This window comes from Drosophila virilis, chromosome 3, assembly GCF_030788295.1.
Source record: "Drosophila virilis strain 15010-1051.87 chromosome 3, Dvir_AGI_RSII-ME, whole genome shotgun sequence".
Taxonomy (NCBI): domain Eukaryota; kingdom Metazoa; phylum Arthropoda; class Insecta; order Diptera; family Drosophilidae; genus Drosophila; species Drosophila virilis.
In genome coordinates, this window is record NC_091545.1 from 6,497,206 (window position 1) to 6,514,597 (window position 17,392).

At 37.9% G+C, this 17,392-nt stretch overlaps 2 protein-coding genes across 3 annotated transcripts in view; both read right to left on the reverse strand.

Moving 5' to 3' along the window:
* The window catches only part of LOC6623717 (uncharacterized), a 50,000-nt gene extending 36,192 nt beyond the window's left edge, over positions 1-13,808 (reverse strand). For both annotated transcript variants that reach the window (XM_002046547.4, XM_015175416.3), the window contains exon 1: positions 13,668-13,808. In XM_002046547.4, the coding sequence (XP_002046583.2) occupies positions 13,668-13,688 (21 nt within the window). In that variant the 5' untranslated portion in view covers positions 13,689-13,808. The remainder of the gene's footprint in view (positions 1-13,667) is intronic.
* LOC6624372 (uncharacterized) lies at positions 13,709-16,618 on the reverse strand. The gene is made up of 3 exons (XM_032434786.2): positions 15,956-16,618; positions 15,248-15,895; positions 13,709-15,181 (listed from the first exon to the last, which is right to left on the reverse strand). The coding sequence occupies exons 1-3, from the start codon at positions 16,520-16,522 to the stop codon at positions 14,354-14,356; spliced, it is 2,043 nt and encodes a 680-aa protein (XP_032290677.1). The 5' UTR covers positions 16,523-16,618; the 3' UTR covers positions 13,709-14,353.
* Positions 16,619-17,392: the final 774 nt, after the last annotated feature.

Genomic DNA, 17,392 nt, shown 5'->3' on the forward strand with positions numbered 1-17,392 from the left:
TATATAGATATGAATAGATATCTTATCAGCATCGACTATATCATTCAGCTCATATAGTGTCATATGACACACTTTATGTAAGGGTATTTACCCGTCGACAGCTCAAGCTCATTCGCATTTTGTACACTTTTTGAATAAAATTTACATTTTTCGATATTTGCACTCGAAAAATATATTTTTATACCGAAAAATATGTTAAATTTTATTTTGCGGAAATAATTGAAAGTGAGTTTATAGAATATCAAATAAGAGAAATATTCCGATTGAATTTGAATACATGTGCATATGTGTTTGTGTTTATGTTTGCGTGCTGCTTTTCCATCTTGCTCCCACGCCCGCCCCCTCTCTTCCGCCACGACAAGCATTTAAACTCTTGCTCTGAGCGGGCAACGTGTGCAGAAGCATGGAAAATCCGTGTGCAATGCCACTTGGCAGTCAGTGATTGCAGCGAGTCCTGTGTGGATGCAACATGGCGTATGATTAATGAAAAATTGCGCACGTATGTGTGTGCGTATGTGCACACATAACTGATGCTGAAAGAGCATACAGCAAATGGAGAAATCTGTGAGAAAGCTGATAAAAATGCTCAAGTCAAGTGGCTTTGGGGGGCCGCTATGCAGAATCGATTAACAACAACGTTGATTGAATTTGCCACAAAATTGCGTTTTGAGTGGCTGCGAGAGACAATGGAATAGTCACAGCAACTGCCACAGTGGCTGTGGCAATGTCTTTGGCTCTGGCAGTGGCAGGAACTGTGGCAGCAGCAAACAATAACAATACGCCAATTTCCTTTTGGCTTTCTTCATTTTCTCTTTGGCGGAGGGAAATAAGCAATTTCGGCAAATAAATCGTAAAAAGTAAAAGTAATAAAATCAAGAAAATGAGAAAAGCAACAATACACACGTGTGTGTGTGTGTGTGAGTGTGTGTGCGTACACGCCAGAACACAATCACTCTTCGCCTTCTCGCTATCTGCTTCTGCTCGCCATATGATTCGCGTTCTGGTAAGACGCACCGAAACATGTGAAAAACAGTCAAGAGAAAAAACCGAAAATAAAAGTCAATTTTTTGATTGCCTTTTGCCCACAGTAAAAAATAATATGGGCATCGATATATGGCAATAAACGGAACCCTATGAATATTCAATATTCCATTCACAAACAGCAGAGCTCTTGTTGCGCCTTACCAAGCATTATGGGAATAATTTAAAATCGTTTCTGTAATGTGACAAGCTGCATGCCACAGCCAGCGGCGGCCACAGGAAGTGTATAATAAATATAGCCATCACGAACAGGCGAATCAGCGGAGGCAAAATGAGTACAGAAGTCGCAAACTGTGAAAGAGATAACAGTTAATGGGTGTAAAGTGCAAAGTCCGTACAGTGGGCGGTAAAAGGTAAATAAGTGACAAAGTTTCAGTCAAATTGTACACAAGACTGTAGGTCTAAAGTGGCTTTAAGCAGTAAGAAAACCGCAGAAAACGGGATTAATTGAGGTGTTACTTTTCAACTACAAGTCTTAAGATGTAACTGTATGTGTAAAACTTTTTGGAAATTGTAAAGCCTGGTTAATTGTGGTAAGTGACTTCAAAACTGTAAGTCTACCGGGTTAATTAGGACAAGTTACTTGTGTAGCTGCAAGTCTTCAGTCAAATCTTGGACCCCCATTTCCACCAAGGAGGCATGTCACTTGCGAAAAGTGTGAAACACGTCTCAAATGAATTCGAGCGAAGATTTTTTAAAATGAGCTTAAGGCCGATTGGAATGTAGTTTCATACAAATGGTTTTCGCGAGAGAGAGTTTTTACAGATTTTAAGCATTCCAAGAGACTAACAAAAGTCCAACACACTTTAGTTCTTATGCTGTAAGAGCTCAAGATTTCGCATTTCCAAAATATATGTTTAACTCTCTAACTGCCATGTCGACACGCAAGGTTTAATACCCAGTTATCAAACACATGGACAGCAAATCGTAGATTGCATAAAGCTAATATACTCCTCTTTGCAGAACATACTCAATTAACTATTGATAACCAGCTACTTACTAAGCTATAAACGGTAAAATGGAATTGCACAAAATGACAAGTTTTTCGCTTAGCAATATGAAAAGCAGTTTATTTTCTCTGCTCAAATCGAGATGTGGCATAGATTTATTTATTAAGAAGCACGACAACAAATACGCAATGCTTAAAGTATTTAGCACAATTTCTGATATTGATACTTCTAAAAGCTGAAAGCCATTTAAAAACAGCTTCTCAAGGTTCGCTTCACTAATATTGTTGCTGACTAAAAATGTGAAACCTCAACACAATTTAACGCGCAAATTGAAGTTGGGTATCAAAATAAAAAGCATTTGTTAAGGTAAAAAACAAAAGATAAAGCTAACAAGAAACCAATGTAAAAGCAATTTAGAATCCTTTCAGAGCGTCAAGCACATTTGCGAATTGGCAAAAGGAAAGTCATTTAAAGTCGGGGCAGCTACAGTTCTATATATAAATATATATATATACGTGTGTATGTATGTTATGCCAGCACTCACATAAAAACAAAACCCCTATTTATGCCACAAAGAATCTCACACACACAGACACACACACACACACAAACTGCATAAAGAAACGGCGGCTGTGCTGAATATAGTTTCGACCATTCGAAGGAAATGAGCAAGACATTGAGTCACCTCGTGGCATTGTATAACTGTGTGTGTGTGTGTGTGTGTGTGTGTGGGAGTGTGTGCGTGTGTGTGATAGGGTGCTAAGGGTGTGAGCAAAAGCAATCAAAATATACACAGACACACTCGCTTCTAGACAAAGACAAAGATAAACAGAGGCAGACAAACAAAATATTGGCTTTGCTAGCCACAAAAGGGGCGGATGGGGAGAAGGGAGCGCGAGCAGGTATGTGAGTGTGTGTTGTGTGTGTGTGTGTGTGTGCCTATGTGCTAACTTAGGCGTTCGTTGGCGTTTTATGAGCGCACAAATGCATGCAACAATAAATTAAATCAAAACAGTTCAGATTTGACCTTGGCCAGGGCAGAGGCGCCGCAGCTCCAAATGACACTTTTGGCGGTCACCAGCTGCCAATTGGGGGCAGCTGTGTGTACATTTGCGTGTGTTGGTGTGTGTGTGTGTATGAGTGTGTGTCAAGGCACTGCCCAGGGGCAAGCAGTTGGCCCGCGTTGGCGCTGTGCATCAGCGCAAACAAGCATAACGAAGCCAGAGCAAGGCATTCTCCTTGGGGATGCAGCTGCTGCAGCTGAGCTGCTCGCATTACCAGGCGTTGCACAATACGCCATATGGCCCACAACGGAAGCACTTTATTATGCCGCCAAATTGAAATAATGTGCAACAACAACAACAACAAGAACAACAGCAATGGCAACGGCAACACAGCAAAACAATTTAGCCCAGGATGCAGTGCGTCCATTGTGACGCCCCCGAAGCTGCGTGTCACGTGCCGCCGCCGCTGCTGACTTTTGTTTTTGTTGTTCTTTTTCTCTGTTTTTCGCAAACAATATGAAATGAGTCCCGGCACTGGCCGAGGCGGCAGCATCATTAACATTATGTAAGCAGCGGCAACCGGCGACGCTGAAAGCCAAGCCAAAGGCACATGTGAGCGTATGTATGTATGTATGCATGTATGTGTGTGTGTGTGCCTGTATGTGCGCGTTTGTTGCTAACCTCTGAGAAGTTCTAATTTATGCTCAGGGCAAAATGCTGCACAAAAAGCAGGAAGCTTCGCACGTAACAGCAACAGACATGGCTGTATACACACATATGTGTGCTTGTGTGTGTGTGTGTGTGTGTGTGCGTGCGTGTGTCTCGTTAGTTAGCCCATGCACCGTTACAAATCGACGTGTTATATGCTATACATAATACATCATGTCCATAATTCATACGAATGTTCCCTATTATTTTCATATTTAACTATGCATTCAAATAACATGATTTGGGAAAATGGGGGAAATTGGGAAGCATAGAAAGTGGGAAACTATTTGAAATAATAGTTCGAGTACGGACGAGGCCTACAAAATTATTTCTACATCCCTGCTACTATTGTTTATTCTCGTCTTCCTCTATTCTCTTACTCTAGTCTTCATTCTCTTATTTATTTATTTATTGTTTCACTTCTTTTCGCACTTTTTCTCAATCTTACCTCTCCAACTTCAATAGTTTTTACCCTCTCTCTCTCTATCTTTTTCCATTGCTTTTTCTCTACTACTGTTGTATTTTACCCTTTCGCTCTCTATTCTATTACTCTACTTGTTATTCTCTATTTACAATTTATTATTAATTAACTTTTTCTTCACCCTCCTTTCCTGTTGTCCTATCTACACCTCTATCCTATTGCTACATACAAGAGTTAATTTTTTATCGATAGTCTCTATAAATATGTAATATATTAATCCAATCCGAACGACTCCTAAAACTGTTTTGCCTGCAGTTAAAACTTAAGCAAGCTTCATCAATGTGTTTAATTTCCATAGAAACGAACAGAATATTTATATATATATATAATTAAGTTTTACACGTTAGGTTACTATAAAAAAATATATTTCAATTTATTATTTTCACTTAACGGCTACTTTTGTTGAGTACATTCAGATTTGCTTCCCGAATATGAACTGATTTATCTAACTGTTGCGGTCGCTTAGCAAACTTCGCTTTGAGAGAGTTTGAGTCAAAATTGAGTGAAGTTTGAGCTGCGTCAGCAATTATGCGTGGGATAGTACTCTGATGGGAACATTGACAGTGGCGTGATATTTAGGGTGAATTGTTTATGTCTACCAAAGGGGGACAGTTTGATCTTGACCAATGTCGATGTTATCACCAGGCTCTTTGTTTACAATATTAGAAATGTTTATAATTGTGCTTATGCTTATGCGCCAAGTTATGTTAAAGGGTGGGTGCGACTATGGATATGTCACTCCCCCAACCATTAGAAAAGTGCCTGTCCTCAGGTGTTTAAGTTTGGATATAGTGTAACATTTTCTTCTTTTACAATTGGTATATCTCCTATTATTGTAGGTGTTTCTTCTACTTTGGGTTTTTTATATTTTATAATTAATTTCTTAGGTATGCTTTTGAACTTATATGTCAAATACAGTGTTAAACTTATTAATATGATTACAAATATGGTTATTGTAATTATCTGGAATACATTGTTAAATTTTGTATGTGCATTTATAATTTGTTTCGTTTGTACAAACGAAAGTGGTTCTAATTTTATAACATCATTGCTTACGTAAATGCTTTGAGTATAATCTAACATATTGTTTGAAATTGAAATTTCATTAATTTGCAATGAACAATTAAAGATTTTTATTATATTGTTTCCTTCTATTGTTATTTCGTTATTTATACAATTATGGTTTAATATAGTTTTTGGTAAATTCCAAGTTAAAATTATATTTGGTTCTATGTAGTTGATTTGAAAATTTTGCAAAATTTTAGTATAACTACATTCTGATGTTATTTGGTTTAAAATTCCTGTTAAACATTCATTATTAATTAATTTTTTTGTTTCTCTGCTATAAACTTTTTTATCTTGGGTAAAATATTTTTCATGAGCTATTTCTGTCAAAATATTATTATTTTCATCCGGGTATGGAATTATTTCGAATACCGGGCTTTTTATTATTTCTCGAGGAATATGGGATATTATCAGTATTTCGTTTGTATCTGATTTAAACCAAGTGGAAGTTTTTGTATTCAACAATTTCTCAGAATTAACATGCAACAAATAGTCATGTTTTAGTAATTTTGGGTTAAAAATTCCTAATCTTGTGAGCTGCATTCCCATCTCAATGTCTTCTATATATTCTGTAAAGTGTTGTAAGTTAAATATAAGGATATCTAATTTCTTTCCTTTTTGTTTCTCTTGATCTAGTTCGTTCATGATTTCTATTCCTTTGTTTATAGCTTCTATTATATAATTTAATTCGTTAACCTGAACGCTGTTTTCTGCTAAGTTGCTTATTTTTTGTTCAATTTCTGCTTTGTCTTCTTGATCTAATGTTCCAAATAAGTATTTATATGCTGTTCCTACTATGTTAACTAAACCTCTTTTGCTGCGTTTGGCTATTTTTAAGCCGTTTATTTCTCTGTTTAATTTTTCTACTAGGTATTCGATTTGTATAAGGTTATTGAATTCTTTACTTTGTTCAATTAAATTGTTAAAAGTTTCTTCGGTTTTTGTTATATTAACCGTTAAACAGTGGAATTCGTAATCTGTCGGAATGTCTATGGTTCCTGTTTTAAATATGAGATATCCGTTATGGGCTTTGATAGGATTAATTTCAATACTCTGTGCATTTATATGGTTTACAGTTATTGATAGTAATATTATAATAATTAATTTAAGCTGGTGCTTGTATGTTTTGATCGCTGTCTGTTGTTGACCTGTAATTGTTATATTTGCTTTGATTAGTCTTCTTTTTCTTTTTGAATTTGGTTTTGTAATGTGTTATTTTCCTGCCTCTGTTAGTTTCCTCAAAATGTTTGTCGTCGATTTGTCTTAGTTCTCCTGTTTTCTTGAACGGGGTTGTCGTCTTTGATTTAACTAACGGTGAGTGTTTGTATCTAGTGTCAATTTCATAATTTGTTCGTTTTTTGTTGAGATTATTTATTAGTTTTTCTTTATTAGCTTGAGTGTCATACTCTGGTGTACCTGCATATATGAATATGTCCGCTGGTGTTCTGTTAGTCGTTTTGTGCTTTGTTTTATGATTGTACGTGTAGAGTATAGTTTCAAATTTTGTAAGTTTATTTTCGACGTCTGAGTCGCTGTTAATGATTCTTAGTTTTTCGTTAACTGTCTTATGAAATCGTTCTACGTCGGATATACCATTTTTACTAGTGGTTATATTAATATTTACTGCTTCTGATTTTAGCCATAATTGTAAAGCTGTGCACATAAAAGCTGAGTCTTTGTCTGCCTTTATTTCGATGGGTTTACCCATTTGGTTGAACACTTGTAATATAGCTCGTTTGGTTTCTAGCCAGTCTCTACTTTTTATTTCTATTAATGATGCAAATTTTGAATAGATATCAATGCAAGATAAAAATTGTTTATCTCCTACTATGTAAAAATCCATTACATATTTTTCTCGGATATTAGCGATTTCCGGAGTTATTTCGAAAGTTAATTTTGTATCTCTGTGTTCTGTTTTTGCGATGTTGCAAATCTCACATTCATTTATTAGATTTTGAATTAAATTTTGATAATCTGGGAAATAGTGGGTTTCTTTGAACCAATTGATAGTTTTTTCAATTCCTGGATGTAATAATTCTTTGTGCTTTTTTAATATTAATTCTTTGAATTCTGCATATGTTTGAAGGTCTATTAATTTTGTACTAGTTTTCATTGCCTTTGTTGAATTATTCGGACTTATTATTTCTAAGTAGGCTTCTTGAAAAATTGGAAAATCTGCTTCGTTGTGGAAGTATAGCACACTTTTCTTTGTGCATAAGTATTCTTTTATTAATTCTTTGGCATGCGTATTAGTCATGTCTTTGTACGTAATTTTTATGTTGGTTTTGTGAAAGTAATTCGTAACTTTTGTTTCGTTCTCGGTTCCTTTTTCAAATTCTATTTGTCGATTATAATAATTAAGTGGTCTTTCTGTGATTTGTAAATGGTTACTGTTGTCTTCTTGAGCACTATGTATTGTTGCTCTTGTGCTAATTGTATCTTCGCCTAAGAAGTTTTCGTTTAATTGAATTCTGGACAGAGCATCTGCCACATAATTTTCTTTTCCTGGGACGTATTTAATTTGGAAATCAAACTCATTTAGCTTGATCTTCCACCTTTGTAATTTCATGTTAGGTTCTTTCATATTATTTAACCAGACGAGTGGTCTGTGATCACTAAGGATTTGAAATTGTCGACCAAAGAGATAGGACCTAAAGTATTTAGTGGCCCAAACGATTGCTAATAATTCTTTTTCAATCGTTGAATAATTTAACTCATGCTCGTTGAGAGTTCTACTTGCATAGCATATAGGCTTATGCTCTTGCGAAAGGACGGCCCCTATTGCCATATTACTCGCGTCTGTAGTTAATGAAAATGGTTTTTCGAAGTTAGGGTATATTAAAATTGGGTCGGATGTTATGAGTACTTTTAGCTTTTCAAACGCTAGTTCGTAGTCTCTGTCTTTTATATTGATTTTTGCTCCCTTTTTTAATTTAAGTGTTAATGGTTTTACTATATTAGCGAAATTTGGTATAAATTTCCTATAGAAACCACATAATCCTAGAAATGATTTAATTTCTTTTGGGGTTTTTGGAATTGGGAATTTGACAATTGCTTGTATCTTGTTGGGATTTGGTTTTATACCCTCAGTTGTGATGATGTGACCGAGAAATTCAGTTTCTTTTCTCATAAACTCGCATTTATCCAACTGTAGTTTTAAGTTAGCTTCTCTAAGCTTCTTAAATACCTTTTGTAGCGACAAAATGTGTTCCTCCAATGAAGTGGAAAAAATAATAATGTCGTCTAAGTAGACCAGACAATCCTTAAAAATTAAATCTTCTAAGAGATTGTTCATACAACGTTGGAACGTTGCAGGTGCATTCTTAAGACCGAATGGCATGCGAGTGTACTCGTAATGGCCATGTTTAGTCGAAAATGCGGTCTTGGGTATTGAACCAGGATCCATTTGGATTTGGTGGAAGCCTTTGGCTAGATCAATGGTTGTGAAATATTGACATTTTCCAAGTTTGTCTAATATTTCATCCATGATCGGGATAGGGTATTTATCATTAATAGTTAGTTCATTGAGATTGCGGTAATCTATGACTAACCGGAACTTTTGCTTTCCAGATGCATCGTTTTTCTTTGGAACGATTATTACTGGTGAGCAGTAAGGGGATTTGGATTTACGTATGATATTTTGTTTTATCATATCGCTTATTTGTTTATTTACTTCCTCATCGTATATTTGAGGATATTTGTATGGACGCTTGTAAATTGGGTCCTCATGTTTTGTTAGAATTTTGTGTTTAATTGTACTAGTGAAAGTCAAATTGTCACCTTCATGGTACTGGATATCACGAAATTCATGTAAAACTTTTTTTATTTTTTCTTTTTCTTCTGAGTTTAGGTGCTCTAGCCTAAACTCATTGTTTTCTATTAATTCATTATTAATAGCGAAGTTAAATGGTCTGTCCTCTGTTGAGGGTGGATCAAGGCACTCTTGTGCGGTCATGTCCTCTTCGACCTCTTCGTCGTTATATCTAAAACAAAAGTTAAATTCTCCTAAGGTTACGGATCCTTGTGCATAGTCTATTTTTGCTTGACATGCCTCAAGGTATTCTCTCCCAATCAGAACATCATAATGCTCTGAGAAGTCGTGAATATAGAATTTTTGTTTGCTCGGACAAATTTTGCTTGCTCCTAATCGTATACTTTGTTTTAATTCAATAACACCATTTATGGTGTGAACCTTTAATGTTTCGTTGTAAACTGGAAAATTTAAGCGGTTAGTTTTCATTAGATTAATGGTTGAACCTGTGTCGATGACACATTTTAGAACTTCGTCATTCATAATCAATTTTATGAATGGATTTCTTCTGTTTGTTCCGAGGCTTGCTGATGAAAATTTTCGGATGTATCCATTTTCATCTGCCCACTGTTACTATCTCTTTGACGTTTAGTCGGAGGGTTTGGTGCATTCAAGCGTGAATGGGACTGATTTTGGTAGTTTAAGGGATTTTGGTATCTACCTTGACTTAATTTCTGTTGGAACTCGTGGTGAGCTTTCTGATTGTCTTCGGACTTATTATGCTGTTTATTTTGTGCGTGATAACTCTGATTCGTGTTGGAATAGCCACTTGAAATGGTGGTTGGGTTAGCATTTTGCTGATAATTTCCCATGTTCCTACGATTGTTATTTGGATTTCCCTGAACATTATTATTTTTAGGTTTTTCAGTAACGCTATTTTCATATAATCCCTCTCTTTGAGCTACTTGCTTTAGTTTTTGTGTCGACGTAATGTCGTGTCTGGCTAACATCATGAAAAGCCTATCTGGTAATTTTTTTGTAATAACATCTTTGATTGTGTTATTCATAGCATTTGTATAAAGGGTTGTATTGCTAGGTATATTTTCTAGTGCTAACTTATTTAATATAACAAAAGATTTATTCTCGAGCTCCTCGATGAACTTACGGACGTTTCCTTGGTAATTCGTGTTGTATAAGCGTCGAAGGAGTTCTTCAAATGGTGTCTGCACTTTGTATTCTTCAATTAATGCGTTTCTCAGCTCCTGCCAAGTGTTGGCTGCTGTCCTTTGTGATATTCTCTGAGCATCTCCTGTGACTTGCAATTCGATGGCTCCGTATAAGATGCTATGTTGTCTAACATCTCGGGTTGGATACAGGTGTAGGATGTAATCTATCCTTTTAATGAAGGCGTTTAGTTGATCCGTTGATCCGTCAAAGCTTGGCACCTGTCTAAGTTGTGAAAGGGCCTGGTTGAGGTGTTGTTCTGATAATTCCATTGTCATCTTGGTGTAATACACTTTTTTTTTGAATAGTTTTGAGTTTGTAGGTTTGAACTTTATTGTTCTTTGATTTTGCACTTTTATTTTAGGTTAAAGTTTGTGATGGATTATTGGTTAAATGTTTCTTTTTTTTTTTTTTTGTGTGTGTGTCTTAAAAAGACTCAGTAATAACGTATTGCAGGGATCAAACGATATGCAAATCCAGTCGTTATTAACTGTAGTAGCTTTATTGCCCAAAGGGTCAATATTATTAAGCTACTAGTGACCCGAAGGTTCTTGTGCGGATACGTATTCGAGAAAATTTTTATTACACTCCGACAACACTTTCGGTCGCGATTGTGCGTTAGATCTGGGAATTAATTATCCTTTAGCGATCTTAACTTTTTCCCGACGTATCCTACCGGCTGCGCCAATTAAGTTTTACACGTTAGGTTACTATAAAAAAATATATTTCAATTTATTATTTTCACTTAACGGCTACTTTTGTTGAGTACATTCAGATTTGCTTCCCGAATATGAACTGATTTATCTAACTGTTGCGGTCGCTTAGCAAACTTCGCTTTGAGAGAGTTTGAGTCAAAATTGAGTGAAGTTTGAGCTGCGTCAGCAATTATGCGTGGGATAGTACTCTGATGGGAACATTGACAGTGGCGTGATATTTAGGGTGAATTGTTTATGTCTACCAAAGGGGGACAGTTTGATCTTGACCAATGTCGATGTTATCACCAGGCTCTTTGTTTACAATATTAGAAATGTTTATAATTGTGCTTATGCTTATGCGCCAAGTTATGTTAAAGGGTGGGTGCGACTATGGATATGTCACTATATATATATATACTTCATCTCTCACACATTTGCTAATATAATTACCAACAACATTAACAACAACAAAAAATGACTACAATTAAAATTCTGCGAAATATATGCGTGTAGGATGTCTTTTTGCGGCATGTTAGAATCAACATTTCCATGAATTTGAGTGGAATAAGGAGCAACAGAAAGTTTTGATTAAAATGAATCGCTTTCAAGTGGCCATAAAAGAATGTCAAGTATTTTCAAAAGCATAGTTAAATGTAATTTAAAAACTTTTCAAATCCTTTCGCATTCAAAGTTCATGCAATAATGTTTGCTTCGCTCAAATCATAAGTTAATTAAATGCGATTATATTTGTATTATAATTAAATTTAATATTAAATGCCAAATAGGAGTGTTGTGTGCATTATCATGTGGGGTTGGGCATATAAACAATTTAATGAGAATTCAATTTTAAATTTAAGCACACTTTGAAGCTTAAATCTTGTTTTACCCGGAAAACTTATATTAAATGCCACCATAATACCTCGTGGCCATAAACGCTTGAAAATGTTTTTCTTTCCGCTCAACAAAAAAAAGGCGCCGTTCCGTTCTTTACGCTATCTCTCTCTTGCCGGTTTTTAACTTTCCATGTACATATATACACACCATATACTATATATTTATATGTGTATGTGTATGTTTCTTTATAAGAATATGCTGAGCAGTCACCTGACAGCGCAGCGAAAACTTTTGACCAAACTGCATCAGCGAAGTTCTTATAAAGTCTATAAAACGTAATGACTCGCGCTACATGCGCGCCTTGAAATATGCAACAAAAGTTTTCGGTGACTTTGAAAGGCGAGACTTACGCGTAGCATACGCACCACAAAAAAATAAAGTAAGACATGCCAAAGGAACTGAGAGTTGGAAGATAATTTACATAAAATTAAGCTACAATTAGAAAATTGAAGCGACACAAAGTAAAAGCTTGTGTTTTCAATGCAATGTTTGGGGGCTGGAGGAAGACCCCCCTCAAGTCTTGAAGTTAACTTAAATGGGGCACTTCAATTTGCCAGCAGGTGAACAGCTCTTAAGGTGGCATGGGGAGGGGAAGAGGTGGGCTAGACTAGTTCTTGCAACAAATTGTCAAATCACAGACAAGCAAACGTACGAATTGAATTGAGGTACAGTCAACACACACGTGGACGTTCTTTTTCTCAACAAAAAATGACCAAAATTACAGTCAAATATTCACGCAAAACTCAATTAAAGATCGGGTAACAAATATATAAAAATTAAAATATCAATATTTGTAAGCAAAAAGGTACAATTGAAATCTTTTATATTTTGGTGCCAAAAAATTCGCAAATAATATTTAACTGAAATTACGATGCAATAAGCGAAAAATGCACTTTTTCACAAAAATAAAGTTTTCAATTCAGTTCAAACCTAGCGTAACCTTTGTAGCCCATCGACAAAGATATATCACTATAAATAATACAATGGTCCTCCAACTAAAACTGAAGAGAAAAAACATATCAATTGTCCCTTAATGGAATGGAATTCACTAACTAGAATCAAAAGCCTGCGAAGCCTAATTGTCTTTTAATCTAATTCAAATCTAGTTGAAAAACTCTCTTTACGCAAGAACAACAAAAAATATGCCGGCTAAAGGCAATGTCCGCTGTAGCATTAGTTGAGCTTTCACTGTATATGCAAACGAAATTTGCATGCATTGGCGCGTCCTATGCGTGTGACTGACTGAATGTGTGTGTGTGTGTGTGTGTGTGTGTGTGAGTGTGTGGTTGTTTGACTGTGGGTCTGTGTGTGTGTGTGTGTGCATTTCAATTCGCTGACAAAATGGCAGCTATTTATATTTGTCGCTGAATACGTATGAAGTCTGCGAGTCTGTCTGGCTGTGGCACTTGCCAAGCTGATGTACAGATTAGAAATTAATCGAATTTTACTGTCAAATCGAGGCAATATCAGCCAAACAGGAAGTGCCAGCGTCGCCGTTGGCATGGCAATGCAAAACGGCACAGCACATGCCAATACACACGCACACTAACACACACACACACCCAAGTAGAGAGAGGCAGCGAGCAAAAGCTGAGCACAAGCTGGCTACACCTACGCACACACTGACAGACAGTCCGACCGCCTGCGAGACAGACTGACAGCCAGTTGGCCGCCTGGCACTGCATGTTACGCAGTTGTCGGCGGCAATGGCTGCCCGTTTAAAATACCGTAACATTGCCTTAATGACTGATTGGTTTGCCAAAAAAAAAAGGAAGATATATATGTATATATATACCATATATATTTGGAATTACATAAATTTACTTAAATTGGTTTTGCTTCAAGTTTGCTCACCTGTTCCACAGTTGTCGACATTTTGACTGCGCTTTCTTTTGCTTTTGCTGTTGTGGCCCGTTTGCGTTTGCGTTTTCCTTATTTTCTTTTCTTTTTTAACCACTGTGCTCACAACGTTCGTTGTTGTTGTTTTTGCTACTGTTACACTATACGGCACATTTTTTTGTTGTTGTTGTTTTTGCTTTACGTACAATTTTAATTTTGCACTCGAGTTGTAGTTTATTTGAATAGCACTTGGTTAAGTTTCCGTGTTTGTCGCGACGGCAAGCATTTGCTGCTCCTGCTGCTGGCGACGGGGTTGTGCTGCTAAAATCAACTAAAAGTATTCTTTTTTTTTTTGGCTGCCAGACAGGATAATATCCTGCATTGGGTTTGCTGTTAAATGTCTTTGCTGTTAAGTGCTGGCGGAGTTTCTGTTAAAACGTGTAGCTTTTGCGCTTGCGTTGCTCACATTGCGTTTACGCTGCTCACATTGCGTTTACGTCGCTGACCGTGCGCTTACGTTGCGAGTTTGGCGAATTTGAACTCTTTTGAAAATGTTGAAATTTATATTATTACTTCTTCGAAATCCAGTATATTGTTTAATACTTAATACTAGAGATGTGACCGCAAGTGATCGGCTTGTTTGCTTATTGACTTCTATTCTTCTTTGGGCTTATTTTAATGGGCGTATTTATAATTTACCTTCAGGTTTTAATTATCACTGGCAATTGTGCTCTTTTTTCTTTGTGGGACTCAGTTTCTGATGATGGCTCATCTTCGCCCAGGAAATCATTTACATAGTCCAGCCAATCTGTAACATCCTCGAAGCGCTTCACCTCCAGCAGCACACGACGCAAATAGCGCAGCTGTCGTATATCGCCGCCATAACGCTCGGCCATGGTGCTCACACTGATCCTGGCCACGGGCAGATTGACTTTGGGTCTAGACAAAATGACTTTCGAGTTGATGCGCTGCTTCCAGGTGTGCGCCTCCTTTTGCATCTCGTCGAGCATAAATATTTTGCCCACATCGCCAGTGACAACGCCCACGGGCGTGGCCAGTGGACTGCTCGTCCTTGTTTGCACAGGGACTTTGGTTTTAATATATTTCCAACACGCTTGCAGATTCAGCCACGTGCAATAATCCCGGAGCGCATTGAGCATAATTTTTAGGTAATCCTCACGCGACAACTGCTCATTGTCCGACTCCTCAATGGCGCTGCGTGGCTTGTATTTGAGCCAACGCTTCGCCTTCAGCTCCTCGCACACCTTGCCCGGCTCAAATCCCGCATCGGAGCAGTAAAATAGACGCAGAAAATGATCGGCAAACTCGTAACGCACATAGCACTGACTGAGCCTCGGTATGGTCTTAATATAGGTGCTAACATCTGCAGGATTTTCAGTTTTGAATAGCTTAAAGAACTCGCCGATGAGCCGACGTGTCTGCGGTCCCAGATTGGGATAAATCAGCGAATTATTTGCATACACCAGCTCGGCCGTGTTGCTCGCCTCCATGATAAGCGACACATAGCGCTGAGTTGTGAGGAAAATTGCTTCAAATTAAGGCAAATACTCAGCTAGATAGATAAATGCAAATACCTCTAATATCCTCAGGCGTTCCGGATACAAGGACTTGGCTGCCGCTCGGCTATACAAGCGCAGCAGCTGGCGCGTTATATTCGTTAGCCGCGTGCTCTTTGTCATGCCAAAGACGATGAGCACAAAAGGTTTCGAGTCCTCTTGAAAGATTTCCGGCTCGGTTTGCTGCAAACGATTGTGATCCAACCAGGCCATAAACTCACGCTCCAACACCCAACATAACATGTCCAGAGCATCGCAGAGACGCGCCAGCTGCACAGCTGCTGACATTTTCTTAAACTCATCCACCCACTGTTTGCCACTCTGCCAGTCGTAGTCCTGCACATGACACAGAAACACTTCCTCTGGCGACATATTTGCATTCTCTTCCTCGGCAAAATCGTGGACAAACTGCTCGTAGTAGGGCGATAGTCGACTTATCTCCGAGTCGCTGCATTTGGCCAGGCAATCGTCTAACAAATCCAGCAATAGCTGCAACTTTTGTGGCTTTTCGTCTGTGGCATTGGTGATGCCCAGAAAATTCAAATAGTAGGGACGCAACGCTGTCCAGCAGGGTGGAAATGCATCCACAAGCAGATAATAAATGCGTATCACATTTCTATATCTGCTGTGCAGCTCATCAAGGGTCAGGCTCTTGGTGTTGAGTATCTAAAATAAATGGACAGCATCAATAGCTAGCTCAATAGCTCAAAGTATATTCAAGCCTACCATAATCATATCGAGCAGCCGATCAAACACCGCCTCATCCGGATAGACAGACTGCAGAGCCATTGTCTCTAGCATATCCAGATATGTCTCATAGTGCTGGCTATATAGATTGTTGCGTAGCTCCTGGGCAATCCCAATGTCCGGCGCATCCGGCAGCATGGCACAGCGATGCTTGCTCACGCACTGGCTCGTATTGTGCAGGCATTTGGGCACACGAGCGCTGGGCAGTCGCTGCTCGGTTTGCATATACAAATTTGAGATGATGACACGCAGATTCCATTTGCAATTCTGCTTGGATATGGGATCAGAGGTGGACCGATTAGCCGGTGCAATCACCGTGGACACATCCTCATCTGTGGTCGGCTCTCGCTTGGCCGCCGCATCCTCTGCTCCCGATTCGTTCATCTCACTGTCGGCATCGTAATGTATGTCTTTGGTATTGATTGTTGCTGGCCGGTCATCCGTTTCCATGGCATCCGTGGCTTTTGAATTCTTAGCCCTTTCAACGTCGCCGTCGTTCGCTTCTTTATTCATTGATGCATCGCTATTTTTCGGCGACAGCGACATTTTAACAAAACGTAAACAAAATTGCTGTGCAAAATTGCAAAGCCGGTTAGCGATAAATATCAAATTTATCGATAGTCCAACGGCCAGTACGCAGCTCTGAAAAGTGTTATCAAAATATATATGTAATAAATTAAATAACACTTCTTGCTAGTAAATAAACAAATATATCATTGTTATAATTTACAAATATACAATATTAACTCTTAATAAATTCCCTTATTTGTCCTATATTTATTTCAACAGCCTGGCATTAGTGAGCAGCATACCAGCTGCGAATGTGGCGGTAGTGTGCGCGCACGTTATACAACACTGCAACCATTAACAGCTTGTCGTTCATTGGACGCGCGCAGTTTAAAACTAATAGAGAAGGGTTCCCTGTTTATGCAAGCGTTTTAATTGATATTCTAAGAAAACCCACTGAAAAGTAAAAAAAAACTAATTTTGGAAAATAAAAACCGTACCACCTGCTTGCTGGCAGCAAAATTAATGTTATGCATATATTACATGCAAAAAAACAAACAAGCCAATGTTTTTGCTGAGCAGGTCGGGTCCGACATTCAGTTGTGCACGACAAGCGTGCGCCTTTTTTTTTAATTTTGGAAAAAAGAACCAAATTTAGAATTTAAATATAGCAATTAGGCTGATTTATGCAGTCCGTCTGCAACTAACATTAATTGCCGCTAACAACAAGTGCTCCAATGTTCAATTGCACAGCCTGAGAATTGTGGCGCCGCACACACACACACACACACACACAGGAGTACGTATGTAAATTTTGAAGAAAAAACGCGCAGAAACCAAAGTCGAGCATGTGAAAACTGCATTTCCACAAAAATAACTGCCGCTGCTGCTGCTGCGGCAGCAGTCAAT

Excerpts from the sequence above, each read along its gene's own strand:
- LOC6624372 (XM_032434786.2), bottom strand. The coding sequence starts at position 16,522 with ATGTCGCTGTCGCCGAAAAATAGCGATGCATCAATGAATAAAGAAGCG. Across the intron at positions 15,896-15,955 it reads GGCTGCTCGATATGATTATG|ATACTCAACACCAAGAGCCT; the intron begins GTAGGCTTGAAT and ends CATTTATTTTAG. Across the intron at positions 15,182-15,247 it reads AACGCCTGAGGATATTAGAG|CGCTATGTGTCGCTTATCAT; the intron begins GTATTTGCATTT and ends CTCACAACTCAG.